The following is a 26,915-nucleotide window of genomic DNA, read 5'->3' as shown; positions in this document are numbered from 1 at the left end:
TATGGGCAGGGGCGTTTTAGCCGCAAGGCAAACTGCCTAGGGCAGCACAAAACCAGGATACACCACTGTGTAGGGGTGCAATGTGTGTAGGGGTGCAATGTGTGTAGGGGTGCTGTGTGTGAGGGGTGCAGTGTGTGTGAGGGGTGCACTATGTGTGTGTGTGTGTTAGGGGTGCAGTGCATGAAGGGTGCAGTGTGTGTGTGAGGGATGCAGTGTGTGCGTGTGAGGGATGCAGTGTATAAAGGGTGCTGTGTGTGTGCCGGGGAAGCTGCTGGGAATTTGGAAGGGAGACTGTCAGTGCTCCCTCCAGGCCCCAGCAGCCTCAATGCAGGTCCCATCACCTCTCCACAGCCCCCATCATCCCCCAGCACCTCTGTACAGCCCCCAGCACCTCTCCCTAGCCCCCAGATCCACTCTACTGAATTCCCTCAGACTGTAACAGGCAGTAACAGAACATAATAATAATGGGCTGATTATAAACGTTTGCCCACGGACAAAGAAATTATCAATCTATAATTTTAATGGTAGGTGTATTTAATCCAGAAAAATGCATGACAAAAAAGTTATAAATTGATGCATGTCAATGAGTGAAATAAGTATTTGATCACCTATAAATCAGCAAGATTTATGGCTCCCAGGTGTCTTTTATACAGGTAACAAGCTGAGATTAGGAGCACTTTCTTAAAGGGAGTGCTCTTAATCTCAGCTCACTGGCGTACATACCACGCAGCTGTGACCAGGTATGTATGCCAGTGTGGCCAGCCTCTTCTCCTGGGGGGCCCAGAAGCTGGCCACCTCAGGGCCCCCCAAAGCTGGCCCTGGTGTCACCCGGCAAGTGGGCTGGCGGGCGTGCGAGGGAGCACTCTCCCCTGAGCGCTCTCTGCGTAGCTCCCTCACGTGCCGCTTACTGATGACGTCATATTCCGGCTCCGGCATCAGTAAGTGGCGCGCGAGAGAGCTGGGCAGAGAGCGCTCAGGGAAGAGTGCTCCCTCGCGGGCCCGCAGGACCAGCTGCTGGGCAGACCCACTGGACCACAGGGAATCCACTCAGCACTCCCAAAGGTAGGGAGGCTGGGGGATTACATTTCTAAAAAAAACATGTGTGTATATGTGTTAGTGTTAGAGTGTGTGTGTGTGTGTGTTAGTGTTAGTTTTTGTGTCAGTGTGTGTGTTACTGTGTCTGCTAGTGAGTGTCAGTCAGTGTGTTAGTTTTTGTGTGTGTGTTACTGTGTGTTAGTTGTGTGTGTCTGTTATTGAGTGTGTGTCTGTTAGTGAGTGTCAGTGTGTGTGTTAGTGAGTTTGTGTGTCTGTTACTGAGTGTGTTACTTTGTGTGTGTCTGTTAGTGAGTCTGTTAGGTGTCTTAGTGAGTGTATGTTTGTCAGTGAGCGTGTATGTATGTCTGTCACTGAGTGTGTGTCTGTCAGTAAATGTGTGTGTCTGTTAGCTAGTGTGTATGCGTCTGTTCGTGAGAGTGTGTGTGTGTGTTTAAAACCCCTTCAGCACTTACCTCCGCCCCGATCCGCCTCTCGCCTTCTCTGAAACTACTATGTATTTAGCTGCAGTGTTAAAACTAGAGGGACCTGGCACCCAGACCACTTCATTGAGCTGAAGTGATCTGGGTATCTATAGTGGTCCTTTAAATGTATGTATATCTGCATGCACTGGCGTACATACCGCGGTCACAGGGATCACAGCCCTGCAACCCCTGCGACCAGGAGCCCGCTGCCATGTGTTGCAGCCCCGGCCCATGCAAAGTAAGCGCGGTGGGGGGGGCACAAATCAATTTTCGCACCAGGGCCCCGTTGGTCGTGTGTACGCCACTGTATCAAAGAACTGTCCAAGGATGTTAGGGACAAGATTGTCAGGGACAAGGCTAGTATGGGCTGGAATTGGCATGGAATGGGTTACAAGACCATCGCCAAGCAGCTTGATGATAAGGTGACAACAGTTGGTGCGATTATTCGCAAATGGAAGAAACACAAGATAACTGTCAGTCTCCCTGCAAGATCTCAATGATCATGAGAATGGTGAGGAATCAGCCCAAAATTACACTGGAGGATCTTGTTAATGATCTCAAGGCAGCTGGGACCATAGTCACCAAGAAAACAATTGGTAAAACACTACACCGTGAAGATGCCCTCCAAGACACAATAGGGGAAGACTCAAACAGCCCTACTATCCCTTACATTGTTATCCTTTAAACTAGGATCTCTCCACAATATTCTATTTTGTTATTATTTATGTTTTGATCGGCACCACCCGGTGTGCCTGTGGTTCTATAGTAATAAGCGCATATTTAACCATTACTGAGAAGCTGTATTCATCTTAGTTACCACAGTATTAGAGAGTACATATGTAATTGCCAACATATGTACCATTACTGCATACCGCAGCTGATATAACTACACCATGGCTATAGACATTACAATAATGTTATTTATTACAACTGTGAAACTGTAGCAATATTATATATTGTAGCTAGTAGGCAAACAATCTTTTTGTATCTATATCTATGAACACTTTACTACCTTTTTGCTAGTGTTAATTGGGCAAAAGTTTAGTAGAGGTTAGTACCGTCTACTCATAATATTGTCTGTTGAGACAAATTATCTTGACATTTCGTCCCTGATCTTATGAGCCATTAGGGATCATTAGTGAAACATACCATATTAACCTTGATAACTGTGCTATTTTAGCCTTAAACCACTATTCCAATATAGTTCTGTCTAATGAGCGATTGTATTAATTATTGTTAGTTTACGTTATGTATACCAGTCCATTAGTTTTGGACATTTTAATTTATGATTTATTAAAAGTGATGTTTTAATGTTCAATTGTAAATTTATCTTTTGAGTATTCCACTTTTTCCATACGGTTTGTTTTTGCATCCTCCAATTCTCTCTTTTTTTTTTTAAATGGGTGATAACCTCCTTCCCTCAGCCAGGGCATTGGAAATGGGTCGTGAATGGGTATTCCAGCATGACAATAACTCAAAACACACAGCCAAGGCAACAAAGGAATGTCTCAAGAAGAAAGAAGCACATTAAGATCCTGGAGTGGCCTAGACAAGTCTCCAGACCTTAGTCCCATTGAAAATTTGTGTAGGTTCGAGTTGCCAAACATCAGCCTCGAAAACCTTAATGACTTGGAGAGGATCTGCAAAGAGGAGTGGGACCAAACCTGGTGGCCAACTACAAGAAACGTCTGACCACTGTGATTGCCAACAAGGGTTTTGCCACCAAGTACTAAGTCGAAAGGGTCAAATACTTATTTCACTCATTTACTTCTTTCAGGAAGTGTTCCGGAGGATTGGAGGAAGGCAGATGTGGTTCCTATATTCAAAAAGGGTTCAAAATCCTTGCCTGAAAACTATAGACCTGTGAGCTTAACTTCTGTGGCTGGGAAAATATTTGAAACGTTATTAAGGGATAATATTCAAGAATTCCTTTAGAAGAACATGGTTATCAGCAAAAATCAGCACGGTTTTATGAAGCACAGGTCATGTCAAACTAAATTGATTGCGTTCTACGAAGAAGTAAGTAGAAGTATAGATCAGGGTGTTGCAGTGGACGTGATTTATTTGGATTTTGCCAAGGCATTTGATACAGTTCCACACAATAGATTAGTGTTCAAACTCAAGGAAATCGGTCTAGATGAAAATGCTTGTTCTTGGGTAGAACATTGGCTTAAAAACAGAGTACAAAGAGTTGTCATTAATGGTAAATTTTCAAGCTGGGCAGAGGTGGCAAGTGGTGTCCCTCAGGGGTCTGTTCTGGGACACCTATTTAACATGTTTATAAATGATCTTGAAGACAGCATTGAAAGTCATGTTTCACTGTTTGCAGATAACACAACACTCTGTAAAATAATACAATGTGAGCAAGATATTACTTTGCTGCAGTGGGATTTAGATAGACTAGGGGACTGGGCACTCAAATGGCAGATGAAATTTAATATTGAAAAATGCAAAGTTATGCACTTCGGCGTAAAGAATACACAAGCACCGTATACCCTTAATGGAAGCGAATTAGGGATAACAACACACGAATAGGACTTGGGAATTGTTATAGACAACAAACTATGTAACAATGTGCAAAGTCAATCAGCAGTGGCCAAGGCCAGTAAGGTATTGTCATGCATGAAAAAGGGCATTCATTCTTGGGACGAGAATATCATTTTGCCTCCTCATAAATCACTGGTAAGACCACATATTGAATATGCTGTGCCATTTTGGGCACCTGTTCTAAAGAAGGATATTATGGCACTAGAAAAAGTGCAGAGGCGGGCTACAAAATTAATAAAAGGAACAGAACATATCAAAAATGTGTTTCACACTGGGTTTTTTTTTTTTTGCCTTCTTTTGGATCAACAGAAAAAAACAAATGTGAGGAAGGCTGAACGTGTCTCTTTTTAGCTATGTAACTATGTAACATGCAAATCAATTCATAACGTTTTTGACATGTTTTTCGGTTATTCTGTCTCTCACTGTTAGAATACACATTTCATTAAAATAATAGACTGATCATTTTGTCAGTGGGCAACATTTAAAATCAACAGGGGGTCAAATAATGTTTTCCCCTCAGTGTATACCCATGACTTAGAAAAGACTAGAAAATAGTAGGTCACATACACAATAATAAAAACTCCTAACATAAATATTGTCTGCTACACACAATGAAGAGAGACTAAGTATAGAAATGTGTAAATAAAGAACAGTGTGAGCGCTCCAGATATAAATAATAAAAAACAAGGATAAAAATTGCCAAAAAAATTTACTATAATAAAAAGCACAAGCAGAAAAGACCAACTCTAAAAGGTAATATAATACTGTGTAAATACAGAGAACACTCAAAATAGCAACGAAGAGTAACTGTATCAAATTAAAAGCACAAGTTAATAAGAAACAAATTACTGATAGCAGTATCCTTGGCACCAAAAAGGACAATATCCACTAAATAGTGAAAAGGATACAGTGTGTGCAAAATCTTAAAAAACAGTGTGATATACAGAACCAACCACGAAAACAACACAACATAAACAAAAGTATAAAAAAGAGAGCAAAAAAGAACATAGGTACTTATCCATGGGGGGACCATCCAAAAGAATGCTGTCGCCTGTAACAAAGTGGTGTGGAAAGATTCCAGATGGTAAAGTTGCCAGCAAGCTAAACCTTTACCTCTAATCTCAAGGAGGCACGGAGACTTGAGCAACACTGCTACAGTAGACGGTCATATGGGATGAGAGCGCATCGCACAGGTGCAGGATGCAGAGCACACAGAGCTGGAATCACGTGGTGAGCCGCGTCTGGTAACTTAAAAAAAGGCAGCAGCTGCCTTAATGAAGAAGTGTCAATAATCTGAAGCAACTAAAAATCAGGACCAAAACGTCTACACGTTTCATCTCTATCAGAGACTTTATCAAGACTGAGATCATAAGTCTGTTAGACACAATTTATATACCCTCTAAGAGGGGGTATATAACCAGAACTGGAATGTATATCTAACAACACATGATGACATTACTAAAATAGTATATCAAAATTATAATTATTCCCATACATACTAAAACATAAACACAAAAGCTTAAAAAAACATAAACTACAAAAAAAATGTAACAAAAGGTAAGAGTATTAGTCTACATTAGAAACAGTCATGTAAATATATGTACTAAAAGTGGAACACTCAAAAACCTTATGTCTCCCTATCAGGCACCTTAGTCATTATTATTAACCCCCTCCCTGGTAAAAGTCCTCAACTGAAAAGGGGCAGATAATGGGGGTATGGTGACAAAGAGGGGCTATACTCCAGATTAAAAATCCTGACCTAACTCTTCTTTTAAATCATAAGGCTTGAGAGTGTTTAATTGAAATATCTATTTTGTTTCAGCTGCATTAAGAACCCTTTTTCTCTTGGCTAAATCAGTCAAGTTAAACACGAGTTCTATCCCCATTACTGATAAGTGAGATGGATCACTCTCATGAGCTAACTGAAAGTGTCATGCCAGTGGGGATCTTTGATCTTCATGTAAAATGGCCAGCCGGTTTTCCCTGAATCTGTTCTTCAGGGATATTGTGGTTTGTCCCACATAGTGGAGACCACAGGTACAGGAGAGTAAATAAACTAAAAATGAGAAATTACAATTGATTCTTTGTGTGACAACGTTCCCCTCCACATCTAAAATTACCTACACACGGATTTTGAATCTGATTTTGAACCACTGAAGACGTATATTGAAAGGGATTCAGGATGTTTTTTATGTTTTTGTTACTTCTAAAAGTGACCCTTGGAAGATTAGAAATACTGAATTTCAACCATTGGTCATTTTTCAAAATGGGCCAATGTTTGTGCATAACCCCTATAATCGCATCATAGGGGTAATTAAAAACAGTAGATAAGATAGGACCTTTATTCTAAAGCACACCTTTAGTGCTGATATTAAATATATTGGTCTGTAATATAATCCTACTATCCCAACCTTTTAACAATAATAAAATAGTATTGTGTTAGATTAGTACGAATATGGATTTCTGTCATGTCTTCGAATGGTAATGTCATCTCTTTGTAAGCAGACCCTTACCCCAAAGAGTACCCATCATTTCATATATGTTGATATGCAACCACCACTACAGTCTCAGCCCTACCAATCTGTTATTAATTATGGTACCCCTGCTTGTATCCCGGATGTCCCATGTTCACCTTAATTGCATGGAAGAGTGGCCTGCATGGGAAAACCATAGCCCTCTGGAGGTTTCCCACACAAGTAATCAATGATTGGGTTTTTAATTCCCTGAGTGTTTTCCCAGGGGCATGGGGCAAACCAATGTGTTTCGATAAGGCTCATTATTTGAAGTTGAACTATGTTCTATGGTTAATTATGAGCTAAACTAATAAGAAGGAGCCACAGAAGGCACCTACAGTATCTCACAAAAGTGAGTAAACATCTCACATTTTTGTAAATATTTTATTATAAGTTGAGTGCATGTGCTCAGCGTCACATCCAGAGGTTGTCTTTGGGAAATATACATATGAGTGCTGCCAGCATTGCTGCAGAGGTTGAAGGGGTGGTGGGTCCGCCTATCAGTGCTCAGACGTTATGCTGCACACTGCATCAGATTGGTCTGTATGGCTGTCGTCCCAGAAGGAAGCCTCTTCTAAAGATGATGCACAAAAAAGCCCGCAAACAGTTTGCTGAAGACAAGCAGACTAAGGACATGGATTACTGGAACCATGTGCTGTAGTCCAGATGAGACCAATATAAACGTATTTGGTTTAGAAGATGTCAAACGCATGTGGCGGCAACCAGGTGAGGAGTACAAAAGACAAGTGTGTCTTGCTTACTGTAAAGCATGGTGGTGGGAGTGTCATGGTCTGGGCCTGCACGAGTGCTGCTGGCACTGGGGAGCTACAGTTCATTGAGGCAACCATGAATTCCAACATGTACTGGGACATACAGAGACTAAGCCACAAGGCAGTATTCCAACGACCCCAAACACACCTCCAAGAGGACCACTGCCTTGCTAAAGAAGCTGAAGGTAAAGGTGATGGACTGGCCAAGCATGTCTCCAGACCTAAACACTATTGAGCATCTGTGGGGCATTCTCAAACAGAACATGGGGGAGCGCAAGGTCTCTAACATCCACCAGCTCCATGATGTCGTTATGGAGGAGTGGAAGAGGACTCCAGTGGCAACCTGTGAAGCTTGGTGAACTCCATGAGGGTTAAGTCAGTGCTGGAAAATAATGGTGGCCACACAAAATATTGACACTTTTGCCCAATTTGGACATTTCCACTTAGGGGTGTACTCACTTTTGTTGCCAACTGTTTAGACATTAATGACTGTGTGTTGAGTTATTTTGAGGGGGCAGCAAATTTACACTGTCATATAGGTTGTACAGTTACTACTTTACATTATAGCAGAGTGTCATTTCTTGAGTGTTGTCACATGAAAAGATATAATAAAATATTTTAAAAAATGTGAGGGGTGTACTCACTTTTGTGAAATACTGTATATTGGTGGAAACAACCCCTATTTTATTGGCCTTATCAATTACAACTATTATCCATCCATTACCTAACCCTTTCCCAAATAAAATCCATAATGAGTCATTCTTACAGAATAAAAGAACTGAACTGAAAGAGTTAATGAAATACGTGACTACTGTAAATGGGCAGATTATTCATGAAATTGCAATAGTTAAATGTCAGCTTAAAACTGAACGTGTTGCCAACCTTTACCAGAAATACATGTTCACTACCAGAAATACATGTTGTTGGTTGCTGAATAAGCAATATCGCCTTTAGCTGATGTAATCTTGTTACGTTACTTTTTGCTGTAACTTCTGTCCATAAATATGTTAAGCTGTCTCAAATTAAATTGTGGTCGTCTTGAACTGACATGCGTACTGATTCAGTAAAAGATTGCCATCCGGACATCCGTATCTAAAGGTGGAATGCACGGATGTGCCCAAATTTCTAGTATCTGCTAGAGGAAAAAAAGTTAACCCCCAACATATATCTAGGACATTCTAGAGACAACAAATCAAAGCACTCTCATGAGATTTTAAAGCAAGGGAGAACTTTTATACAGGCTTAGTCACCATGAAACCTCATTCTGCACAGAACCCTCACGGGGCTGTCATTGATTTTTTTCATTTAGATTAAGTTTTTATGGTGCCTGAAGGTGATGAAACTGTCCATTCAGTTTGGCTGCACTGACCAGCCGTTATACGACCTCTCTCTACCTATGAGGATTTTTAACTATTTACATGCAGGATGCAGTGGGGAAATAGTTAACATGTTTAAAGTCTATGCCCTGATTTTAAGCACCAGGGCCTAGATTTTAAGAATTTAGGTCTAAATTTGAGTCTGGCTGAAATCTGTTGCAAATTCAGGCTTGTTTGGAGCCTTTTTTTGGATTTCAGCTGTCATTCAGCACTGGATCCAGCTGAAATCTGGACTATATTCAGTATCATTTGGACATTGTTAAATATGTTGAACAATGTCTGGATTTTGCATTCTGAATTGCCCCATAAACAGGAGAATAGTATAGCCCCACTTGGTAAGGGTTTCTTATGAGTTTAGTGAATTTTCATGAGAATATTCAGTGTGTGCTTCCCAGAAAACTTTTTTTTTAACATATACTATTAGCCATGATTTTGTTTTAAGCACATCATCCCTCCACACATTGTTATGAGATTCCTATAAATAAGTATACAAATTAGATAAGATATTTATCAGTAAAGTAAGTATTTCTGGTACACTGATGACCCACAACATTAAAACCACCTGGCTAATATCGTGTTGGTCCCCCTTGTGCTGCCAAAATGGCTCTGATGTGCCAAGGCATGGACTCCATAAGATCTCTGAATGTGTCCTGTGGTATCAGGCAACAAGACATTAGCAGCAGATCGTTTACGTCCTTCAAGTTGTGAGGTGGGGCCTCCATCTGATTTGTTTTTCCAGCACAATTTGGAGGCCAAAGCAACACCTTGAACTCTTTGTCATGCTCCTTGAACCATTCCTGAACAATTGTTGCAATGTGGCAGGGTGCATTATCATGCTGAAAGAGTCCATTGTCATGAAGGTGTGTACATGGTCTGCATCCACATGAATACCAGGACCCAAGAACATTTCCCAGAGCATAACACTGCCCATAGTGCATGTTGATGCCATCTTTTCCCCAGGTAAATGATGCACATGTATCCAGCAATCCAAATGATCTAAAAGAAAACATGATTCAACAGACCAGGCTACATTCTTTCATTGGTCAATAGTACAGTTCTGATGCTCACACCCTCATTGAAGGCATTTTTGGTGGTGAAAAGGGGTGATCATGGGAACTGTGACCTGCCTGTGGCTACAAAGTGCAAAGCACTGTATGTTCTTACCCCTTTCTATCATGGCAAGCATTCAGTTCTTCATCAGTTTGAGCTATAGTAGCTCTTTTGTGGGATCAGATCAGACGGGCCAGCCTTCACTCTCCATGTGCATTAATGAGCCTTGTGCACCCTGATGTTGGTTCACTGGTTATACTTCCTTGCACCACGTTTGGTAGGTACAAACCACTTCATACTGGGAACACAAGATTTGCCATTTTGGAGATGATCTGACCCAGTCATCTAGTCATCACTATTTGGCCCTTGAAAAGTCACTCAGATCGTTTTACTTGCCCATTTTTCTGATTCCAACACATGAAATTCAAGAACTGACTGTTCGCTTGCTTCCTAATATATCCCACCTCTTGCCATGTGTCACTGTAACACTATTATCATTGTTATTCACTTTACCTATAAGTGGTTTTAATGTTGTAGCTGATAAGTGTATGTACATTTCATGAAACTTTATAAGAAAAATTACTTTGTTTTATCATTTGCATACAATAATTAACAGTATTTGATCTGTTTAATGTAAAAAAATCAGAATCTATTACTGAAAACAACATAAGTTGTGTCAAATTATTACAGTACAAATGTCTGTTGAAACTAAGTAATTATAACAGAATGTCAAGCATTTCAATGTCACAAAAAATAATATATTGTTTTAAATCAATCACCCTTCAAGCTATTGTGAACATGTTTATTGTTCATAGACAGGATAATTGTATTTTTAAGAATAAAAACACCAATAAAGAGTGTGCATTTACTAGTTTATCTAGACAGAAAAGATATGTGCATTTATGATTATTTTATATACCGTATATACTCGAGTATAAGTCGAGTTTTTCAGCACATTTTTTGTGCTGAAAAACCCCAACTTGGCTTATACTCGAGTCAATGTCTGTATTATGGCAATTTACATTGCCATAATACAGACAATGGGGCTGTGTAGGAGGGGGGCTGGCAGAGAGCTCTTACTTACCGCTCCTGTCAGCTCCCTCCTCCTCCGCGTCAGTCCGGTCAGCACCTCTGTCAGCTCCCAGTGTAAGTCTCGCGAGAGCCACGGGGTCAATATTCTTATTTTTATATGTGGTTAAGTAGGGTAACATTTTATTGTTTCCTGAACAACTGCTGCTCAACCGAAATGGCCTACTACAATTGCTTCATATGCCCTGTGTAAACCTGCAGCAGGAAGTTAAACAGCAGTAGGTCAGATGACAGTAGATTCCGACTCAATATGGCTGCTCAGACACATTAAAAAGTGAAAATTTCTCAAAAAAAAAAAAAATCAATATACATGATTTCAAAATAAATCATTTTTTTTTTCTTTTCAAATATCTTTTATGGTTTATAATAATAATAAAGATTGCAACTTGTTATCAGACAATGAAAAAAGTACAATAAACATATATTGCATTATATTTTTAATGTGTTTTATGTATCTTAAAATAACAATCTCTTTTATCAAAGAATTATATTCACGCTATATATCACATATTACTAAATTTAAAAAAAGTTACAACTGGATAAAAAAGGTAAATGTCTATAAATACCCAGTCTTTCAATCCCCTATGTCATACAATGCTCTGGACTAAATAAAACATTAATACAAATCTTAAAATAAAAACAGTATTTAAACTTTTTCAGGGTTACTCACTGAAGTGATAATCTTCCATTTCAGCAAATGTTGCCTTAACATTAAATTTCACTTAGAATTCTCTTTACATTATTGACAGTTCTCACTTTAGTACAATAATGCCACACAATACAAAATTAAACCTCAAAGAGATATAAGGCAACACAACATTTGTTTCCATTGTTATCACTGGCATTCTTAATATGCCAACATGTATATAACAGGATGTTTAGAGATATAGAAGCCCCTACTCAAACTTGCTTGCAAACTGTGAGGATTTGAGGTGGGCAGATATATATCGTTAGGTGTCTTGACCAGGGATACTTACTGGTGATATAGTTTAGAAAATCAAGTACATTTGAGGGGATATGATAACATTACACAACTAGGTATAGGGGCAGAACAAACAGCTGTCTGTTAACCTGTTCATTAGCGGGAATATGCAAATTACCAATGGTCAATCATTTTTACTTGAAGAGGCAAAGTAAAGGATTGAAAAGATGTGGATTTCTTTCCTTAACCTTCCTTATTCTGATCTTCAAAAAGACCATAAGGGGTCGAAATGTCGATCTACCATAGCATATGCTCCCTTTCATCTGATATATTTAACTTTTAATGCGGGATTGCACTGGTGCATGTTTTTACTTAAATGCTAGCAAGGAGAGTGCCAAGACTTTTTTGTTTAATTGGTACATATAGATAGATTCATAGGGAGATATATTGAACAATACAACATTTTAGCTCCAAAATCTTTAGCTAATCATGAGAGCTCAACAAGTGCTTCTATAGTGCAATATACCTGGCTTTGTACTTATCCTTTGTGTCTAGTCGTGTCTTCTAAAAACAAGACTGGTGTGGAGTGGAGCCACTAATGACTGTCTGACGTTAGTGTGTCTATCTATTGGCATAGGTCTTCATTTTACTAGATATTTCTTTATTACCAACATCAGAAACAGATGTGTGGAGGGTTGAACTTGATGAACAAACGTCTTTTTTCAGCTTCTATTATAATGTAACTATGCTATGCATGAATACATGTAATTCTAATATTTTTTAACCCCTTAAAGACTGCAGGCATTCTATGCTGTCCTTTTTGTGGTGGCTCCAAATGCCAGAGGGCGGCATAGAAGGTCCCCACTGTCCTTTGTACTCACCAGGTCCCCGTAGCAGTAGCCATCCTGAGGTCTGCCTGGGAGCTCAGGCAGTCCCCTTTGCCCAATCCAACCCTCCCGGGCCATATGATCTCTTGGTTCTTGCGATCACATGGCCGGAATAGCCAGCTTATGCAGTGCCTGCAGGGGGACTGTCTGAGCTATCATGTAGTCCCCCTAATGCCTGCAAAAAAGTTTAGAAAGTTATAAAAAGTTAATAAAAAGTTTAATAAAGTAAATAAAAGTACTTGGATCATATATCTGATAAATTATAATTTATATATATATATATAATAAAAGTATTCAATAAATACATTTAAAAAAATATATACTGGTTTAAATTTCTTCTAACTGTATTTTGATATTAAAATATATATATATATAAAATTCAAAATACATTTAGATTGACGTTATAAATACATATATGTATCTCAATCTCTATATGTATATGTATATGTATATGTATGTATATATATATATATATATATATATATATATATATATATATATATATATATATGTGTATATATATATACACACAAGGAGATCTGGCACTCTACCTTTGGTAGTTTCAATTCAATGGACCTCGGTGCTGCAGAGCATAAGAATGTAGAAATATAAATGAAGAGAGCATTAATGAATAAATGAAGAGAGGATTTTCAAAGAACATTTGTGTTGTATAAGGCGATCAACGTTTCAACCCGGAAGGTCTTTAACACAACGATAAGGAAAAGCCAGGAGTCAGGGATGCCAGAAAACAGGGAAGTCAAAAACAATGCCAAAGCCAAATAACCAGAATTACCAGAATAAATAACGCGCTCTCGGACAACCACAAAGGGAAACCACGACAGGGCACCAAGCGGGATGAGAACTGGGCCTAAATACCCCTCCTCTAGATCTGATAGGCTGTAACTGGCCTTTGACCCCAAAGGCAATAACCAGGTTCCCATTTGCTGCTCGGCACAACTTTTCCTGTGTGGACAGTAAATGCCATTAACCACATTTTTATAAGCGGATAAATACGTGACAATGGACAAGTCTTATATTTGATCCTGTAACTTTCCAAAACAACATGAAACCTGGGCATGAGGGGTACTTTTGTACTCATGAGACATTACTGAACACAAATATGAGTGTTTTAGTGTAATTAAATATATATATATAATGTATATAACATATAATGCTGCTGATATCATCTGTGAAAGGGCAGTTTATTTGTGAAAAATACAAAAAACAAAAATGAATGCTAACTTTTGCAAGCGTTTGTTTCTAAGTGGCTACTAAACTAGAGTGGACATATCCTATTTTGAATACCATGTGTTGTCTACTTTTTCAAATGGTATGCCATGATTGGGGTAAATTTAATTCCTGGTCTCAAAGTCAACATAGGCCCAGCAAACCAATCTGGCAAATTGTGTAAAACCTGTAAATGGGGAAAGCCGTATATTTAACCCTGTAACTTTCCAAAACCCCATAAAACCTAAACATGGGGGAACTGCTGTACTCGTGAGACATCGATGAACACAAATATGTTTATTTAATTGCATAACAGCATTCTGACATTACCGGTAAATTATCATGCAGAACTTGAAAAATTACAACATTTCTTAATATTTAAAATTCTTTTAGAGTTTATTCATATTAAACTATGTTTCACTTATGAGTATTTGATGTGAAATTAAAGAACTGCTTCTCCTGAAAAATATGATGTAAAATAAGTATTGTTACTGGTTGAACAGACTTATATAAAAAAATTCCAGATTTTGTTTTGATTAGAACTTGTAAAATTGCCTCCGTCCTTAAGGTGTTATTGTAGATGGATAGGCGTGCTTACATGGTAGGCTAAATGCTATAATTAGGAAATTGTTGCATCTAATTTCCTAGTGAGAGTTCTATGGTTTGTGCTTTCTCCAATGAGTTCCAATTCTGGTTTATCTAATGTTTATTCCAGGTATGATTACCAGCATGGAATATTAAAATGTGATTCATGGAATTGATTCTAAATTGTTAACACAATGCCTTCATTTTATAGTTATATTAGTACAATTATATTTCTTTTAAAGATTTTCACAGAATTCCAGTTTTAAGTAATTGAACTTAAATCAATATTTATCTTGAATGTGGTTAGCAGCTTTTGGGAGCAGAAACTTGTGTTTTAAATTAGATCAAATTATAGAGAAAACACCACTCTTTTTATAAATATAATATTATGGTTGTTACATTTGTATTAAATGTCATACATTTATACATTTTTTTCCAGTCAAGATGTAGAAGAAATAAGAATAAACAAAACAGTATAACATATACAGACTCCGGTATACATATATATCCTTCTCCCTGTCTATTTAAGATTATGGAAGACTATGTTTAGAAAAAATAAAAACTGGAAAGTCACACACTAATTGGTCATATACACAAAAACACATTGATATATGACATATTGATAGATATCTAAATTGTCAATCAACTAAGCACAAAATAAACTTATATTAACCACCTGTATGCTCTTTATTTTTTGTATATGGGCATGTGGCAGAAAACTGTTTGTTTAGTTACATCATTGAACATGGTTTAATCAAACAATATTAAATGTTTAAAAAGCTGGACTATTAAATACATTTTGATCTAATTTGGCTAACCTGAAGTTGGTGGAATTTCTCATTCTGTGTGTGTAACTTTCCAGCCATTTCTATTATACAAACACCTTTGTCTTGAATTTGTTTTTTTTATTTTAATACTGAGAAATTCTCATTTTATTGCTATTATACAAATTTCTTCTATCTAATACCATTCACCAATCACCATTCAACCATGTCTCAAATTTTTATTGTTACAGAAAAGTAGAATACTTGTTACTCATGTTTGACATTTAGGTTCAGACACTAAATGTCCTGAACCTTTATCAGTAGCGAAAAAAAAAAAAAAAAAAAAGCAAAGTACCACTGGATGCAGACACTAGCACTCACATCATGGGAAATATTAATGATGAGCTTGGTGCTCACACTAACATCCATATTGATGAAACTGTTCTGTGTCCTACATTTCAGCTATGAACAAAATCCATGCAAAAGACATGTGGAAATGTCTGATTTGGCTACTTTTATTTTGCTCTGTTTTCTAGCACATAGCTGATAAAAACATTCTAAGGTTTACTGTATTCACCAACCAACATTCATCAACTGAATGGTAACAAAACGGAGAAGAATTGACTTTTTCAAAGAAATACTTTTTTTTAAACGGATCTCACACTTTCATTGTGTTTTAAAGACCAAATCATTGCTGAATTTGTATGCAATATAGGTAATCACCCTATCTACAGGGGGAGTTCTTAAACCTCTTTTGATATTTATTTTTTTCTGGAAGATGCATTTGTACAGAAAGAGTTGCACGAATATATTCAGTGAAATTTCAGAGCAGAGACTTCTTTGGCTTGCATCTGCACCTGTTCTTAGGTCAAAAGAATGCCTGCCTTATATTACTCAGAAAACAAACAAGCCCCACAAGCAAACAGTGCACTTAATTGATATCCAAACAAGAGACCCTGCAAAATGTCCTAATAGTCAGTAAACAAGAAATAAGATGTGCAACACAACATGCCCATAAAGGAATCTTTAATGTGGAAAGACACCACAACTGTGTGAATTTGAGGTGTTTTCCACAATAAAGATTAATCTATTCATGCTATTTCCAACTTGGTTTGTCCAGTATAATTTCTATGCGGATGACATGCAAATGTATCTGCCCTCCCCTGATTTCTTACCACCCCTCTTGACTCATGTCTCTGACTGCCTCTCTGCTATTTCCAACTGGATGGCTGCTCATTTCCTTAAACTGATCCTGTCCAAAAAATAACTTCTGGTCTTCCTTCCCTCAAGTATTGCTACTCCCTTGTCTGTTTCCCTCCAAGTTGAAGGGACTCTCCAGGCACCCAGACCACTTCTGCCTATTGGAGTGGTCTCGGTGCCAACTCCCACTACCATTAACCCTGCAAGTGTAATTATTGCAGTTTTTTTATAAACTGCAATACTTACCTTGCAGGGTTAACTCCACCTCTAGTGGCTGTCTACTAGAAAAGGAAAGCATTGCAAAGCATTTTCAATGCTTTCCTATGGAGAGCTCTAATGCGCGTGCGTGGCATTGCCGCGCATGTGCATTAGGATTCCTCAGCCAGCAGACGGGATCAGTCTCACCCACCGCCCTATGTAATCACTGGGAGGAGCGGCAGTGACCCGAAACCACTGCCGAGGGACATCGGTGGGGTCTCAGGTAAGTGACCTGAAGGGGTTTTCACCCCTTCAGCTACCGGGGAATGGGTGGTGGGAGGGAGAGGGGACCTGCAGTCCCAGGAAAATGGATTGTTTTCCTGGCACTGGAGAGTCCCTTTTAATGGTGCTACCATTTGCTCTACCTCGCTGCCTAGGTGTTCTCTTTGACTCTGACCTCTCCTTCACCCCTCATATCTAATCAATTGCCAAATTCTGCCGCTTTCATCTCAAAAGACATTGTGCACGTTCGACCCTGTTTAATGCCCGATACAGCAAATGTGCTTGTCCATGCCATTGTCCTCTCTCGCCTTGACTACTGTAATCCACTTCTCAGTGGTCTTACTTGTTCCCAACTTGCCTCGTTACATTCTATATTTAATGCGGCAGTGAGGCTCATCTTTCTGTCCGCTGCACCTCCCACGCCACCCCTCAGTCCCTACATTGGCTTCCCGTAAGATATAGGACTTAATTTAAGATCCTGATATTTGCTTACAAATCTCTATACAATGCTGCTCCCACCTACTTATCCTCACTAATATACAAATAAGTCCCATCTAGGCCCCTATGCTATGCCGGAGACCTACGTCTTAGCTCTGTTCATACTCCTACCTCTGATTGTCGCATAGGGCTGCACCATTCCTATGGAATCCCCTTGCCCTCTCTGTTAAACTTTCACCCAATCTCCACTTCTTCAAAAAATATTTGAAACCTTACTTTTTTAGGAAACCGTATCAATTAAACTGTATTGTTTTACATTGAAAAACGGCACAGAAATTAGATAACAATTCCTTGAAATTTAGTAAAGAAATTACAAAATTTAATTATAAGATTTTATGCCGGGGTTTTAGTTAGGTTCATAAGTATGTAGATAATGACAAAATCTTTCTAATTTTAGTGTGCTGTGGTGGTTATGGTGCTTGGAGTAGTCCTTTAGTAAATATCTAAAACTTGGCAATGTCATATTAAGCTTTTCAACAACAGTTCTAACAAGTTAGCTTTGTACTTTTTATTTTTTTGTCATGTCTACAGAATTTGCTACTCGTTTTACTATATGAGAGAATACACATTTTATATTCATTAAATGTTCTGAGAATTATTATTTTTTTTTTTACTAAATTCTGAAATGCAGGACACTAAGTTGTACTTTGATTTGAATATACAAAGGACATTTTTCATATCTAAAGATTCCTGTGCGCAGTTTAATTTCCTTAGAATTTGCATATGGCTGTTACAGTTTTGAATGTAGTCTGAAGCTGGTTCCCAAAGCTTGAGGAAAGGCCCCGAGCATTTAAAATGAATAGAATTAAAGTGTTTCTTGGCTTAAGCAACTTGCTTCAATAATAATTATAATACATAGAGGAAAGCAGAGGTTTCATTGAAATGTAACCTTAGAAACATAACTGCATTGTATAGATGGTTTCTATTTAAAATTAAATGTTAAGAACAATGAAACAAAAAACTTACATTGAGAAATCAGTCTATAATATACAGATTCTCAAAATAGCCAGTATTTTTTTATTATTATTTTTTTTCATAGTGCGTAGAGTAACATACAGGCTTGCTATGGCACAACAACATTGACAAGCATATTGTAAACATACGTTAAGGTACAGTGTCATGGCATACTAGAGAACTGTACTTTTTTTTTACATTTTAGAAACATGCTGAAATATAGGTCTAAACATAAGACTTGAGAGGGTACAAGCTAGGGAAAAACAGGATTTTAATATATTAAAATGTACTACAAAAACTTAAAAGCATATCACAGGCTTACATTAAACAATTATTTGTACAACAGAGTTGGAAAATAAAAGTGCAAATAGACCTGGCAATGTCTGGCACTATATATTTGACAGGAGGAAGATGCTTGAACTAGGAGAGCATGTAATGATGGGAAAATTACCACACCTGACAGCACAGAAAATTGAGGGAAAAGAGGACATTTCAGCATATAAATGCTGCTACAGCATATAAACACTGTTGGTGAGGGAGTGCAAGGAGGATTTTTCAGGTCACTCTTGGTTAAAAGGGTTTATGTAGATCACCAGATGGAACACCACCAAAATACTTGTTAGTATTGGTCATGGGTCTTTTTTATGTTACATAAACTGCTGTTTAATTGATCCCATTAAGGAGTTCTACATAATATTAAACAAAAATACAAATGAAAAGGAGCTCAGTCTGCTGTGATATAATATTAATTATAACGGAGTGTCCAAGTTCCAAATTAGTGCCATCATTATCCTAAAACAACAAAACAAAAAGGCAAATAGCCTCTTAATTACCAAATAACTCTCCTTCATGCCTCATGTTCTGTCTATTACCAAATCCTGCCGCTTCCATCTCAAAAACATTGCACGCATCCAACCCTACTTAACGCAAGATACAACTAAGGTGCTGGTCCATTCCACTGTCTTTTCTCGCCTTGATTACTGTAATATGCTTCTCAGTGGTCTTACGTGCTCCCAACTTGCACCATTACAGTCCATAATGAATGTGGCGGTAAGGCTTATCTTCCTGTCTGGAGATGTAAAGTAATGGCAACAAAGGAGATAGCTGTAAAAACAAAATGATATGCAAGCACCTAGTGCAAAATCATACAGTACATGAGTAATGAAGTGCAGGTTTCGTGATTAAATACTCACAAGGAGAGAGCCAGATAAATATGGCTCAATCTAGATGCCTGTGGGAAGATTTGGAGGGATCCCACTCCCTTTAAGTAGATTGGTGAGGCTTTATCCCAAAAGAGAAGGAATGTCCATACAAGGGGATAGACATACTCCAACCTCTGATGCTCGCCTTCAAGGACTGCACTGTTCCTGTGGAACTCACTTCCCTCCTCCGTTAGGTGCTCACCCAGTCTCCATTCCTTCAAAAAATCATTAAAACCCCACTTCTTCATAAAATCGTATCAATTAAACTGTTAATAGCTCCGACTGATTCCTCTCTTGCAACTGTAATTAGCCTAATACTATCCTTACCTTTTGTGTCATTTTACCCCACTCCCTCTAGCATGTAAGCTCATTGAGCAGGACCCTCAACCCCTCTGTTCCTGTGTGTCCAACTTGTCTGGTTACAATTACATGTTTGTTCGTCCACCGACTGTAAAGCGCTGCAGAATTTGTTGGCGCTATGTAAATAATAACATAATAATATATAGATTAAAGTTAATGGAAATCTAAAAGTACAATTAGGTTTACATTTACTTGTTTATTAGTTCATAATGCAAATGAATCATGTGATAAATAATTTTAAAGCTTCTAAGGTATAACTTTCTTGTAGTTATAAGTATATGTGTAGAAACCCAAATAACATTCTCTGTGTGACAAAAATATAGCTTAATAAGATATTTGCAAGCAACCTGCTGGCATTTTGGGAAAATTGCATCCATAAAATTCTAATAGAATGTAAGTGTGTGCAAAATTCCTATACACAATAAGTATATCTTCAATAATCATCAATATTATACAGGGCTCTAACAACTTTCAAATAAACATGATGTTGTTTTCTCAGGCTCTATGCTATTGGATATAAATGTGCTGATATCCAGAATTCATATTACTTAAACATTAATAGTAGGTACTAATGTCACTTGATCAACACTAGAATCTAACATTTTTAAAATTGTATTGATATTGCTATAAGGCTAAAAATCTAAAACTACAAAAAACACCAATAAAAATCAAACCTGCAATCAATCATAAATGCTTACTATTGCAAGTTTAGTACCAAAATACTATATATAAACTTAAAAGAACTCTCTAAGCATCAAAATCACTACAGCGCACTCTAGTAGTTATGGTGTCAGGAGTGCCCTGGTGCCCTCCCAAAGTAAAAAGCCAAACGATTTTAGAATAGTTTGACTTGAGGTTCAATAGGCACCACTCCCTAACTCGACTACAACTATCAGACAGCAGGAAGCAATCTATCTAAGCTCAGTGTGCAGGACTTATCTCACTAGCTGAGGAGGATCAGGTGACACTCTCCGAGGAGAGCTAATGGAAGTTTCTGGGTTCCGGTTCATAGCGCTAGAGCACAGAGCTAGTGGAAACAAATGCGGAGGAGGTTTAATTATCTTAACCTGAAGTACTAAATAATTGTATGTTACAATAAAGTTTACTTCAATTTAAGACAGGTGAGCCTGCTCCAAATATGTTTTTTTTTCTTTTTTTGCTATTGCTATGGGAAGAAGACAGAGAAACCAGTGAGAATTAGAGCACAGGGGAAAAGCATATTAGAGTGAGAGGGATGAGTTATTGATTTAGTTTACATTATTATACCACAGCAATCCATGCTTATCTCCTTCTATCTGTGTCCATCTTATCTGAGAAAAGTAGCACATGCACATTGACCAGAATACTGTGAACCATAACAAGGTTCTCTTCCACTGCATGACCAGTGAACATACAACCCACACACATCTATATAGTCAAATTTAACATTTACACAAATTGTTTGCATATACACAATGCATATATATAGTGATTGACAGTATATGGATGACTAAAAAGGGATTTGGGCTTTTATCTATAACAAACATTTCTTAATATGGGTCTTGCTGCTAACACGTATGAAAGCACAGAAACTGAACAGTGCACACACACAAAATCTTTAAAGGCTGCTTAAAATAACATTTACAAATAAATAAACATACAAGGATTAGCTTGCATCACAGCCACGCTTTGCTGGATTTCCTGGGTAAACTAAGACTAAAGAGGGCAGAAAATACAGGGACACTTGAAGCAGGGAGGTGACCTTTTGGGGATAGAAACACACAGCGACATGTAAATGGGAAGGAGTAGTAGGCATAATGAGACACTCCCACAAAATTCAGGCAGTGTGTTAAATGACCATGCGACCATAAAGAATATAAGAGGCTCATATGGAGAACCTTCTTATGATTCCTAGTATTCTGGTCAATGCAGATGTTCTATGGTTTTCCGTTTAGAAGGCCACAGAGGATAGAAGATAAGCATGGAAAACTGTGGCAAATGTGGTCAATACTATAGGTGTAGGTGTCACAAGAAGAAGAGAATTCCTGTGGGTAGCTTAGTGGTGGCTATCATTCATGGAATATAATGGCATAATATCCACCAACATTTATATATCTGTGAACTTCTGTCATTTTTGCCTCTCCTTGCCATTTACAGTTTGCCCACTTTTTCTTCTGAAATGCATGTTTGATAAAGAGTGCTATTAAGATAGAAATAGAACAACAATACAAAACAATAAAAATATAAATTATATATTTTAATTACTTATGATTTAGTTAACTAAATTGGTACTTTATGTAATGTTATATGATGTATATATGTGAACATTCACACCTTCACGTTCATCACCGTTGGAATATAATCCCCACTCCCTTCTTTTAAGGATTTAATGGGTTTGGCTATAAATAATTCCAAACAGGTTATTCATTATACTCTGGATATTATAGAATTACCCAAAACTGAGGCTAAAATAACTAAGCTGTGACGAGATTTAAATGGAAAGATTTTCAGATATTTTAGTGTTCATTTTGCCAATAACTGCATGAGTGCTGATTTGTCAGAATGTTAAATCCAGAATTGAACTGATGATGTTTTAAAATATATATTATTAAAAACATATTTTCTTCTGGCAAGTTTATTAATTATTTTGTTTGTTTAGTTTTATATGTAGGGATATGGATAACACAGCTAAAAAAAAAATCTATGGCTATATGAAGTAGAGTTTTCTTCATAAACAAAACAAAATCCCCACAACAGTGCTACATCATAGAGACACTAGATGGCCCTATGCTATAAAAAATGGAAGATGGGTTAATCTGCTCAATAACCCTCTAGACTTTGGTATTTTAGAAACATTTTTCTGCACAAGTACATAAAATAAAAACACAAATACTACCTTCAAAAACTGAATAAGGATACATCCATGAAGGCAAAGTATGTGCTTAATTTGCATGACACTAGAAAATAGAGCTCATATACCAGATAAATAAATTATGCTCCCACTTGCCGTTTACATTTTGCTTTTCTTAAACTATCTCAATATCAATTTATTAACCACTTCAGTGCAACAAAATCTCAGAACTAACAAAATAACAAAAGGACTGCCTACCATTGGTTGCATTGAGTCAATACATTGTGCTGTATTTTGTAACAAAGTGTAAAAGCTGTTGTAATGCTACTTATTGTAGCTATTGTTACTGAAGTAAAGCACCAACCGTACAATGGATATGCTAGGAGTTTTCTGATAATTGACGCTTGGTAGTGATCACGTGCTAGCTCCAAAATAGTTCATAGTTAACAAGAGTCAATATAGAACAAGAAGGAGACATTATCTGGAGAAAAAGGATAAACAGAAAAAGAAAACCCCAAAAAGTAGAAAAATTGGTACCATTTAATATATTCTCTCTCTCTCTCTCTCTCTCTCTCTCTCTCTCTCTCTCTATATATATATATATATATATATATATATATATATATATATATATATATAATATGTCTATCTTCCTATCTATCATCTATCTATATTTTTTTAGTTACAGACTTTCAGAATAGATTTCTAAAAATGTTCTAAAAAATGTTAAACAGTAAAATGCTAAACAGTAATACAGTGCAAGACATCAAACCTGAGTTTTTTTTTTTTTTTTAAATAACCCAGTGCCATAGAATAAGTACATTGGATTGAGCAACTGTAGTTTATAAAATGTATACTATAGTTTCAAAACTTTACATACAGATGAGTTTAATTTTTCCAAATGCCTAAATATTGCTATTCAAATTTCAATGTATTCAATTTTAAGTTTTAATGAATAAACCATTTTTTCTTTCACGTACCTTGGTTTGTAAATTGTGTTTGTGAAATGTTTGAAAGCCAATAGCAATAAATATTTATTATAAATAAAAATAAATATATGCTTTCATCTAGAACATTTATACCTGATGTACATTATCTGCTGAATGTCACATCATTTCCCAGACAAGCAAGTGTAGTGTGCTTTACACTGTTTGGAGCAAGTGCCTATTACTATGCCTGAAAGCAAAGCAGTGCAAATCCATTTAAAATCCATTTAAATTTGTTGTGGAAGAGGGGGAGGAAAAATCCGCTTGCTTAACCTTAACATATATTGTTTTTTTTGTTTACATCTGGGAAACGTATTATCAGGATCAAACACACACGCTGTAAAAGGAAGTATGGGATAAACTGAACTTGTGGTCACTTAGAAATGGGGAAAATAAGCACATCTCAATTTTTCTTTAAAAGCTAATTTGCATTCAGTTTGCATAATTTAAATACAATTAACTTTGAATGTCCTGTTATAGACAAATTACATTACTACACATACAACCAATGCATTCTGATGTATCAATCAATAAAAATGTTTAAATACATGCTTGGTTTGTCAACTTGCATTTTGCTCTGTGTGACTGCAAGACAATATGCTATTGTTTTATTTCATAAATCAAATAACCCATTGTAAAAGTTATATTTATACCATAAATTCAAAGTTCCGCTAATACAGAACTGAAGGATGTTTATTATTGAAAGTGCAAACCCTATTTTTCTTTAGTGTGAAACCCATTTTCCTTGTTTTAACCCCTTAAGGACACATGACATGTGTGACATGTCATGATTCCCTTTTTTTCCAGAAGTTTGGTCCTTAAGGGGTTAAACAGTGTACACAAAAATGCTATATTATATAGCTGTCTTGCCACATCAAAAATTATGAGCTGCAGAAAAGAAGTCATTCAAATAAATACTATTTAGAGCATGGGTCCTCAAACTCCGTCCCCCCAGATGTTGCTGAACTATAACTCCCATGATTCTCTGGCTATCTATGTAATTCAAAGAATCATAGGAATTGTAGTTCAGCAACATCTGGGGGGCCAGAGTTTGAGGACCCCTGTTTTAGAATATCTTGTAGGTCACATTCAAGGAATACACATCTATCAGGTGCTGCAATAATCACCAATTTATTCTAGTAATAATATTAAAGAAGAAGCATTTTTCATCTAATACAAATAAGTTCAAACATTTACAGGTTTGGATCATCATAAATTAAATGCTACTGGTTTATGATAACTTCTTCAGAACCGTATAGAGAGTAGGTAACACAACAGTGCTCCAATATTCAATTTTAGAGCACATGTATGCCATTTCAGCACCAATAAAGCGTGGACAGCGCCCTCCTGCAAAACACTCATTTTATGCTGCAGTGTCTCTAAGAGGCTTCAGTGGGTTCAATGCAATTGTAAAATAGCAGTAACCTTCATGGAAAAACTAAAGAGCAACATGTTAAGACTTCATTCATAAAAATGCAGAAACAATTGTATTGATCCATAGATCAGCCCTCATGCCTTCAATACGATTAAAATACCGGAATCAGACCAGGAATATCAACTCATGGCTATTTTACTTGTTAAAAAAAAATATTTGCAGAACATATGGGACAAAGTCAGATAACACTTTAATTAATGATGTGTTGCCAACCTATATTACGAAGTGAGATATTGTTTAAGGACACAGCTAATACATTTTTCACACAGATACTATAATGTATTACTTACCAAGAATGTTCCCAATAAGAGCTATAATAAAGACTGTGATATATCCTGCAATAAGAACCCATTCATATTCCTTGGGATGTAAATATTCCCTCCAGAGGTAGCGGAGGAACTCATCATCATAATCAGAAGGATTAAGAAGAGGGTCCTGGGTCACATTTACTTCTTGCACAGACAAATTCCTGTAAAGTAGGTCATCAAGTTTTGTTCCTGGCATACTAGCTGATCCTGTCTGGTTCGACCAGTCGATGCTTCCTTATTCTGGTACAATTCATGAAGTACAAATGATTTCCTAGTAGACAATTCAAATGGTGAACAAGAAAATTAAGAAAAATAAGAATGTATAGATCCCAATATTGGCTTGAAAATCCAGGTTGCCAGAGTACTTACTGTTTTAGCATTTTATGGTAAGTGAAATGGCATAGTCTGATCTGGAGAACATGTTGACTCAGAGTACAGAGCCCATCTGCAGAGATTGATAGGAGGTGCAGTCATTCACATAGCTGTTCATACCCATGGTAACTGAGCTCACGATGTTAGCTATTTAGACTCCGGGATCCGTCATATGCTTTTTGAAGAGTATTGAAACTGAACCTCTGCAGGTCTAACAATGTATCCCTTCTGTTCACTGAGAGAATGCACTGTGCATCAACTGCAACAGAGAGAATGCTAAGTCACACTCTCTTTCCCATACAGCTGCCTTCATGTGTATCCTAATGGCATGGTAAAAATAAACTTCTGAGCAGGATGTGCAGCTCTTATATGAGTTGCAATTATTAAAAAGAATATCTGCATGTCACCAATTCACGTGTAATATTCTGCATGCATGGTTAATGTGGATGTATATATGTATAAACACTTTTACCCCAAAATTAAATAAATACGTTTTGGTGAAATGCCTGGATATTACAGGTAAAGTCAAAAGAATGTATTTCCTCCGTTGATACACCGGTGTTCTATCTATAGAAAACTGCATGCTGTCAAAAGATGAATGCCTGGGTCCTCAGCAATTTCTGTGACTCCTCCCAATCAGCCAATCAGTGTCTTCTCTTATTTACTCACCCTCTCCCCATGACAATTAGTAAGTCAGTGGAGGAACTGTTTAGATACAATATTTAGTACTTTTCCTCTTCCCTCGCTTTCACTGTTATTCCAACTTCTTCTCTGCCTTCCTGGGGGGTGATCTACTAAACAGTGCCCATGTCTGCATAGAGACATAACAAGGCTTATACACTGACCAGTACATTATGGCTGTATGGCTTCATAAGAGTTTATCCCCTAAACAGTGCATTCAGGCAACATGAAAATGATTTAGTCACTAAAAAGTGTATTATGTCTGCATAACAACACGAAAAGGGATTATTCACTAAACAGTGCATTATGTTGATTTCTAAAGATTTAGTGCATTAAGAAATAGTGCATTAAGACAGTTTGCT

General features: G+C 37.2%; 1 protein-coding gene across 1 annotated transcript in view; it reads right to left on the bottom strand.

Annotated features, from left to right (window-relative positions):
* Positions 1 to 25,707, bottom strand: part of HCRTR2 (hypocretin receptor 2) — a 123,685-nt gene extending 97,978 nt beyond the window's left edge. Inside the window, exon 1 of the mRNA XM_063441125.1 lies at positions 25,483 to 25,707. Coding sequence (XP_063297195.1) covers positions 25,483 to 25,696 — 214 coding nt within the window. The 5' untranslated portion in view covers positions 25,697 to 25,707. The remainder of the gene's footprint in view (positions 1 to 25,482) is intronic.
* Positions 25,708 to 26,915: the final 1,208 nt, after the last annotated feature.

Source organism: Pelobates fuscus, chromosome 2 (assembly GCF_036172605.1).
Source record: "Pelobates fuscus isolate aPelFus1 chromosome 2, aPelFus1.pri, whole genome shotgun sequence".
Lineage (NCBI taxonomy): Eukaryota > Metazoa > Chordata > Amphibia > Anura > Pelobatidae > Pelobates > Pelobates fuscus.
Note: the sequence above shows the minus strand (reverse complement) of the source record. Positions and strands in the feature narration are given on the sequence as shown.